Genomic DNA, 9,549 nt, shown 5'->3' on the forward strand with positions numbered 1-9,549 from the left:
TCCTACACCTGGGTCAAGGCAATCCCAAACACAAATACAGGCTGGGCTGAGAGCAGTGCTGAGGACTTGGGGGTGTTGGTGGATGAGAAACTGAACACAAGCCGGCTTCAGCGTGTGCTCGCAGCCCAGAAACCAACCGTATCCTGGGCTGCATCAAAATGAGCATCACCCACAGATCAAGGGAGTTGAGACCCCAGCCTCTACTCTGCTCTCACGAGACCCCACCAGCAGTACCGCATCCACCTCAGCATAAGGACATGGCTCTGTGGGTGTGAGTCCAGAGGAGGCCATGAAGATGTTCAGGGAGAAGACAGGCTCAGAGAGTTGGGCTTGTTCAGCCTGGGGAAGAGAAGGCTTCAGGGACACCTTAGGGCAGCTGCCAGTACCTAAAGGGGGACTACAGAAAAGCTGGAGAGGGACTTTTTACAAGGGCAGGTAGGGACAGGACAAGGGGGAGTGGCTTTAAACTGAAAGAGGGGAGATTTAGATGGTATATAAGAAAGAGGTTTTTTACTGTGAGGGTGCTGAGGCGCTGGCACAGGTTTCCCAGAGAAGCTGTGGCTGCCCCATCCCTGGCAGTGTTCAAAGCCAGGTTGGACACAGGGGCTTGCAGCAACCTGCTCTAGTGGAAGGTGTCCTTGCCCATGGCAGGGGGTTGGAACTAGATGATCTTGAAGGTCCCTTCCAACCCAAACCATTCTATGGTTTAAAGAGTTACACCTGTTTATTTAGTGAGAAATCTAGTACCTGTTAATTCCAGAGTTATGCAACTAAACAACATCCCTCATCCAGCTCCTCTTGAGCCTTTTTTTTTCTTTTTCCTTCTAGAAGTAATCTGATCTCAATGCTACAAACTTTTTTGGACACAGTATTTTGACGAAAGACATTCGAAATTTAACAAGACAGAGAGGGTAGAGAAATGGATTCAGAAAGGAATTGAGCCACAAAAGCCAAAAGGTTATTTTATACAGTGAATTATGGATGCACTCTCCTTGGCAGGCCCCACGAATGATCATTAGTAAAGTGTATGGGGCCCAGCAAATGGCAAATATACACACAATTATGGCAAGTGACCTCCCTATTTTCTTGTCCTGCTGCAGTTTTGGCCCAGACCTTGAACAGAAAGAAACAGAGAACTCATTTTCTGGCATTACAGAACTGCCTCTGGTTGGAGATGAGCTCTCAGTTACCAAAGACTCTTTCTTGGCCTTATGGAGGAAGAAACACTGTCCTCTGCTTCCAGTGGAGGAGAAAATCATTCTTGCCTCAGTGAGAGGCAGGATCTCCAAGACAGGCTACTTGTCCTTGGACGCTCGCAGTCCTGTCTGTTGCTGTGCCGCTGGCGCCTCTGGATGTTGTGGAAGATGTGCACGTTGAAGTAGGTCACCAAGAGCAGCGGCACGAAGAACTCCAGGGTGGATGCACACAGGAGGAAGAGCCAGTTGCTGAAGAACTCGGCAAAGCACTGGTCCTCTGGTACCACGCTGTGCCCGGCCACGTGCTCCCAGAAGAGGATGGCCGGGCAGTAGAGGAGGAAGGCAAAGACCCAGATGGCCACCATCTTGATGACAGGGTTGGACGTTATTCCCTGCTGGGCTCTGTAAGATACCTGTGAAGGCACCAAGATGACTTTTTGCCTCATGTCCACAGGCAGTCACTGCAGTCTGTCCCCACTCTCTATCCTGCTTGTTCTTGCTCCTAATCTTCTCCAGGATCATTTGGGACCATATCTCAGATCTAGACATTCTCATCAGTGTCCTTCACTTCACTGCCCTAGCCCTGCTGCCTTTTTCTCCCATGCCTGAATTTAGGTCCAAATCTAAATCCATTTTACTTTCAATTTCCTCTTTTATTATCCCCTTTTTATCCTGCCTTATCCTTTTCACCCCTCAGCCTGCTTTCCCTCAAGTAGCAGCACAACAGCAACCTGCAGCAGAAATCATGAGAAAAGTCTTATTTGACCAACTCTTGGCTGGAGCATGCTCAATGAAGAACTTTCACCACATCTAGCTGCAAATACCTAATAATCTCCACATGCCAATGTATTTTTGAAGGCTATTATCTCAACTAAATTTGGGCTTATACTCACCAACATGGCAAATGTTGGTAAATAAAATACTCCAGTGATCTTTTGACAAAATCAGAGAAGCTATAAACAGGGTACTTACAGCTGTAGTAACTGACAGAAAACAATGATAGCTGATAAGAACAATGTTAACTACTGAAGCTGTGCACAGGAGATAGTCCATAGCTAGCCAGAGTTTGAGATGCCTCTTCCCAAGTGCCATTTCCCTGTCAGGCTGTAAGGGATGTAGAGAGGCATGCAAAATAGAATACCCCTATGGAAAGCAACCACAGAGACACCATTTGGGTGATATGGATTGCAAACAGAACTCCTGGAAACAGAGAGAGACAATATTCTGGTATATGGCTAAAAAAAAAAAAAAAAAAAAAAAAAAAGACAAAAAATAGATATTAAATCTATTAAGGTGAATATTTAATTTATATACAGAAATTCTTATATGCCCATGAAATCTGACAGTGACTTTCTATGTATTAGATCTCACTGTGTTTATGTACACTGATTGTCGGGAATAAGTTCAAGACAAATCAGCAAAGAAGGATCTGCTGAATAAGAAAACTGCAGTCTAACCAACTTAGAGTCTCTAAAGATACATAATTGGTGCTACAGCATATATGCACTGTGGTTGTGCTCTGACATGTAACCTCATTGCTGTATATCTTCTAGTCTTTTATCTGTGTTAGAGTTTTCCCCCAAACACATCTACAGATGTTGCTGATGTTGGTTATTATTGTGAGATTGGTGAGCATTGGTAAGCTACAGAACACATGGGGCAGTCTGCGTGGTATCCGGAGATTAACTCCAGAAATAATCTTGTGTTTGTTATGTTTGGGTTTTGCCCAAAAGGCCTTCTACTGAAGTGTTTTTGTAAGCAAATGATGTCTTAGTTTTATTTTCAAGCCAGCAACTTCTTCATTTTACCATTAATACTTTTTTCATAAGTATGGTGCAATATCTGATGCTACATTCCTGAAAATGCTGATCTACCAAAGACAAACAGAAAACTATATGCAGCTTCAAGATCATTTCAAGCTCTTTAGGTTCTTCTTTTCTTAATATGTACATCAAGATCTTAGAAGTTACTGAGCATATCCAGGCTGATGTGGCCCACTGACAGCTGATAGACTGTTAGCAACAGGGAAATGCACACAGAGGTTTCAATACTGATGGCTTGTTTTAACACACACCTCAAATACAAGCAGCATCTCTTTAGTACAAAATACTCATTTTTCATACTTGCTGATGACAGCTGCTGCTTTCATCAACTTCAATGGGATTGATGTTTCGCACCACATCAAAAAGTAACAACTACTTTTAGCTATAGATATGAATATAGATGCAAGAACCAGGTTTTAAGCATTTATATTTGAAAGTATTCTCTCTTTTACTAATTGGTGGATGCAAAAGATGTGAGTCACATGCCTAGAAAGATTTCATACTTCTAAGGAATTAAGAAAATATCACAGCAGCTTCAGAAAGTAAAGCATTTTCTGACTGATCCCAGAGACAAAGTATTAGATTTAAATGGTCTATAGGCCAACATAAGACTGATACAAATAATTTCCTCTTGGTTGATTTAAGACTCCATTAGGTACCAGCCACAAACAAGAACTGATGTAGAAGGTAGGTATTCAAATCTCTTGACTAAACTGTAAGATAGGAGGAGAAAGACTTTTGCAGAAGACCTGAGCAATGAAATGGCAGTTCAAGCAAACTGTCTTCCTGGAGCAGGAAGCAAAGGCTCCAGCACACACATTGTTTGGTTTCTGCTGCATGGGACAAGCCCCAGAATTAGGCACCACAGACAATAAATGGCATAAATTACAGAATTTCTTAAAGGCTAAACTCATACTTCACTACAGAGTACCAACAAACTGCAGTTAGGGGGGATGGTATTGCCACAAGTGGAGTAGGTCGATGAGTACTGTTTTCCTCCTTGCGATTCAGTGAATACTGGTCTCTGTGACTGTCTTAAGCACTTCTGTTAGAAATACCTCCTTGCTAGCCTCAAGTCCAGGTGTTTGCTGGAACATCTGCCACACAACCATGATTTTGTCAGGCTTTCTTTGACACTTGGGCTGTCTCCCTGGCTTGAACGCTGAAGGCATTCATGCCCCCCACCTCTTCACCTGCCATCATGCATCACAACTGGATCCGTGGTACCTCCAGGGGCCGACTCTCCTGGACTTTTGCAATGACACTATGGGAAGAGCGAATGGGAGATTCCAGCAGGCTGTTGCTGCCACCAAGCAATCCATTTGATCTGTAAGTTGCATTGCATTAAAGCCAGTAAAAAATCATAGTTGAAGTGTTTTGTTGTAGCATAACACACTCAGAAGCCATTAGTACTACATAGAGAAGTAATTTAATATAGAGAAGTAATTTACCTGGAGGTACCATAGGTAGCTGCAAAAGAAAACAGTTACACTGTCAAATATAAGGATGCCCTAAAGTGTGTGATGAACAATATTACAGGAGGAGCAAAGGTTAACTGCAAGCTGTAGCAAACAACCCCTTTCCTTCAAGTGGTATTCACATACAATAGTTGCTCTGTTTTTCTGAAGCAACATTAAAAGTATTTATACGAAAAAGGATGCATTTCTCATTCTAACATAATTTGACACATAATAGGCTGCTAAAATACTTCATGCAGCTTCCACCATTCCTTACTTTCCCCTTAGACACACAGCTGGGAAACAGTTCTCTTAGAAGAAACCACACAGAAAATAAACCCCATTGCTTCTCCTAAGAGTCCCAGGGCAAAAGTAGTACCTGCCTCCACAGCTGTGACTTACCTACTGCAAAGTCAGAAATAGCAAGATTGAGAAAGTAATAGTTACTCCGATGCCTGAGGTTTCTGTCCAAGATGAAAGCCAGGATAACCAGGGCATTTCCGAGGATGGTGACCAAAGCAAGCAACACCATGAGGAAAGCCAGCAGCACCAACACACTCAGGGAGAACTTGGAGCTCAGTGACTGTGTGGACCGAGCCCCATTCCATGTTCCAGCCGCAAGTGGAGTTCCAGCAGTGCTGTTGTGCATGTTGCCTATCCAGGTCAGATCAGTCTGGGAAGAAAGTCTCATTTGGCAAAGTAATCCAAAAGGTTGACACAAGTCTGTTAACAGGCTGGGCTGAATACTGACACATCCGAAAACAAATCAGAATATAAAGGTAATGGAACACAAGTCTTGCAGGCCTGGAGTCTGTTAGATTCCTTGATCTGAATGCACCTATTGGCCTGAAAACAGAATCTATAAACAAGACACCTTATAAGCAGCAGCAAGTGCACACTTTAAAATACATTATCTCTTCCTCTCCTGAATGCTGATCCTTATCTACTGAGGTCAGAAGAGTTAGTCTGAAAACAACTCTTTTCACAGTCAAGCAGTTGCATATTAACATTGTGTCAGCATTTTTACACAGAATTCTGCTGAAGCTAAAAATAGATCTCATTGTCACTTCCCCAGTGGCCCAAATTAAAGGATTTAAATTATTGCAATTCTGTTCCTCTTACATTAAAATGTAGGCACTGTTGCTGCTACACAATTTACTAAATTTTACAGTTAAGAACAAGTGTATATTTCTTAATGTTGCTGGTTACAGAACATTTAAAATTCAGTTATACACAGCAAAAGTATCACCTTTTCAGCTCATCCTAATCAGAAGCAAGTCTAGCTTTGGGCACAGCAAACCAAATACCTGGATTTAGGAGGACTTTATAAGCATGGTCCATCTAATCCTCTGCTTCCCAAGTAATTCCAGGTAAGGCTGCACTCCACAAAGTGCCAAACCCTTAGTCCTTTTCAGGTGTGAGAAGGCATATCCCTTCCTCATCACAGTTTTCACATATGATTCTATGATTATACCTTTAAAAAAAATATAGCATGTTAGCTAAGCCATTATCTAACGTGTGCAGAAAAGAGAAGCCATCCATTTTTAAATATACAATTAGGAACATGAAAGAAAAAAAACATACAGGAAAAATGGAAGTGGAGACTTGTAACAATAAACTAATTCCATTTACTTTGCTAATAGTGCACGGAAGTTGGCAGTCTTGCATAGCTGAGACTCATGCCTGCAGCTCACCAGCTCCATAACACCATGGCACATCCTGTAACTGACTTTTTGGGCTGAGGCTGTAATGTTGAGTGCTTGAGAAGACGTAAGGCAAGAAACAAGGGAAGAGGGGGTGGACAAGATGTGGGGAGAAGAGGTGTGGTGCTCTGGTTTTGTCTTGGGCGACAAAGGGAAATCACAGAATCATCGAATCATAGAACAGTTTGGGTTGGAAAGGACCTTAAGATCATCTAGTTCCAACGCCAATATATTGTAAAAAGTAATTAAAGCAAAAGGTGTAGAGCAACTGGAACAGAAGAGACCAGAAGGAATAATAAAATGTGGCAGACGGACACTTGCCTCGAGTGCATGCACAAATGCAGCCTTGGAAACATACAGGAGGACCTAGAGCTCCCTGTGCAGTCTTAAAGCCAGTCAACAGGATTCCTAGAGGATGTCAGGGAGAACACCCTGATATAAGTACTAAAAGGGACAACAGGAGTGACACACAGCTAGATTAGCTCCTTCACTGTTAAAAAGGAGCTAGTTAGGGACGTGAAATCAGTGGCAGCCTTGGCTGTAGTGACTCTGAGGCAGAGGAGTTCAAGATGCTAAAGGGGGTGAGGGAGAAGAATAGCAGTACAGACCATGGACTTCAGGTGAGCAGACTTTGGTTCATTCAGGGAAGCGGTAGGTGGGATCCCATGGGAGGCAGCTCTGAAGTGCAAATGAGGTCAGGGAACCTGCAGGCCTCTAAGGACAGCAGCCTCCATGCACAAGAAAAGCCCATCCCAATTCCCAGGAAAACAAGTAGATATATCAGGACACTGGCTAAGCAGGGAAGCTACAATGCAAAAAGGCAGCATGGAGGAGTTTGGAGCAGGGACAGGCTGCTAAGGAGGAATTTAGAAATGTTGCCTGGCCACATAAGCAGGATATTAGGAAAACTAAAGCTCACCTAGAGCTGATACTTGTAGATGGGCATCAAGGACAATATGAAGAACTTCAGCCATCCCATTAATAGTAAAATGCTGAATAAGCACAATGTAGACACTTTGTTGAATGGGGCCAGTGATGCAGTGTCAGAGGATGCAGACAAAGCTGAGGTACCCAATGCTTTCTTTACTTCGCTCTTGACTAACTAGGTCTCCCTCTCCTCCATGCTTAGTGAATGAGTTCAAGGAGCATACCTGTCAGGTGAGAATAAGGCAGGGATTACTTGAAAGGACTTGACCCACAAGAGCCCATGGGACCCAATGGGCTGCACCCAAAGCTGGTGAGAGAAACAGCTACCATCCTTGTAAAGCCACTTTCTAAGGTCATGGAGATGAAGGGAGGTTCCCAACAACTGAAGAAAGGCAAATGGTGCAACCATGTTCAAATGATGCCACAAGGGCAAAAGTTCAGCCTCTTTTTGGTCCCTGGGAAAATAATAGAGCAAGTCCTCTTCGAAGGCATTTCTGAGAACTTGAAGGAGCAAAAGGTGATTTGGAACAGTCAGCATGGGTTTACCAAGGGTACATCATGCCTGAGAAGTTCAGTTGTCTTATTTGATAAAATGCCTAGATTAGTGGACAAGGGGAGAGGAGTCATTTGCTTTTAAAAATTAGGGAATAAATCAATGTTGAAGTTTGAATCATAATCCTTCATGGGTCTGAGGAGGAAATTTATGTGGTCTCTTCTTCCTTCCTGTGGAGGAAAACCTTAGCCTGATATAAAGAAGACAGACATGAGAATTGTTAGGGTCAAATACTAATCCAATAAATAAACAAACAAAAGATAACACAATTTCTTCCAACATGTATACTTTATTTGCTGCTTTTTTTAAGACCCGAGAGAGTCAAGTTAGAAAACCACTGTTGTGGTTTGAGTTGAACTTCACAGAGTCATATGCCTACTGTCACCATGTATTTTCAAGACCTATTGGACATCTACAAAGACAGAAGAAAATTCAAGAACATGAAACGGTGAAATGGATGAGTGGATAGAGAAAAATCACTTAGAAATCACTTTGGCAAGCAAAGTCATTTGTGTCAGTGCATGAAAGGTACACCCAAGAACAAAGGCTGAGTAAGTATCTTACCATAACTCTGCTAAATGTCCGATAGGAAGAATTAGGATGCTTCCTTGACCAAGGCAGCTTTAGTGCTGTGAGCACAGCAACTAAGTACTTGATTTAGCCTAGGAGCACTACGCAAAATTTTCAACAAGTAGAAAAATACAACAAATTCTTCAAATATACAGGAGTGCTGTGACAAAACAGTTTGAACACTGCCTGCGTAATACATAGCATTGAAAACACTGATTTCTAGTAGTATCGCTACTCTATGTGGTTTCAGATTTGCTGCACATTGTGCTCCCTGACAAATTTGTTTTCCATTAGTGCAAAATATGGGTACATTTTGCCTGTCAATAATTTTGTAGGCCATTTTTACGAAGTAAACAACACAAAATGCAAACTGAATTTTTATACTAAAAGCACAGGCATAGAAAAGCAGACAGCTCAAATACTTTCCCATTTTGGACCTAACTTCAGTTTCTCTGTTTAACAGATGCTTATTTAGTACACCAGCTATTCTATAAATGTTTTAAATGTGTGTATGTGCGTGTTTGGTGTTTTAAGCCTCACATTAAAACAAACCCTACAAAATCTATGCCAGCACCTTATCTCACGACAGTGAAAACATCTGTGCTGAATCAATGACTTGCTCCCAAAGCTGTATCTCTCTTAGCAATCAATCAGGCTCACAATCCATAACACTATGCATGTGAGGTAAGGAAGCTTAATGAAAATGAATGCTGGAAGATGATCCTGCACTGGTGTGAAAACTGTTAAGAGAAGTCTTCAGTTCCAGACCTCTGAACAGAGTGGTATTTTAGCTCCTCAAAGCCATCAACTTTTGTGCTGTGATTAAGCTGCTTACATGCGTTTGAACTGTGCTTGCAAAGGAGTAATCTGCTTCTGCAACACTTCTGCAGCCAATTTCAAATTAGGTAAAAAAATACTGTTTAAATTGACTCTTCATGTTTCTATGCATCAGATTTCTCTTTCCATATTTTATAGATTCCTATACATGTACAAAGAGGAAAGAAAATTACATAAAAGAGAGAAAAAATGTTAGTCAGTGACTTTCACTTACCCATCCATTAAAGCCTTCTGGGTGAGCTGCAACATCCAATACAAGGTAAGAAAGTTTGGCACATGGAATGGCTTATAATCAAGCTCCATTGGCTTCTCCAATACATCTGCCCACTCCTTCCAGCACTGCATATTCAACCGTTTTCTTTATTAACAGCTGCTTAAGATACCTCTGTATCAACTTTCAGACCTCTGTGAATCCCGTTCTCAAGCAGTGATAGAAATCATCTATCAGTGACAGAAAAAATCCAGTGTGATACTGGTTCAGCA

At 42.1% G+C, this 9,549-nt stretch overlaps 1 protein-coding gene across 1 annotated transcript; it reads right to left on the reverse strand.

The window, feature by feature from the left end:
- Positions 1-824: 824 nt before the first annotated feature.
- Positions 825-5,167, reverse strand: HRH4 (histamine receptor H4). The gene is given in 5 exon segments (XM_010014582.1): positions 825-1,204; positions 1,207-1,609; positions 2,169-2,266; positions 2,269-2,339; positions 4,875-5,167. Coding segments are annotated over 5 exon segments (1,245 nt in total).
- Positions 5,168-9,549: the final 4,382 nt, after the last annotated feature.

Source organism: Nestor notabilis, unplaced genomic scaffold (assembly GCF_000696875.1).
Source record: "Nestor notabilis isolate BGI_N333 unplaced genomic scaffold, ASM69687v1 scaffold2105, whole genome shotgun sequence".
In the NCBI taxonomy this organism is placed as follows: Eukaryota; Metazoa; Chordata; class Aves; order Psittaciformes; family Psittacidae; genus Nestor; species Nestor notabilis.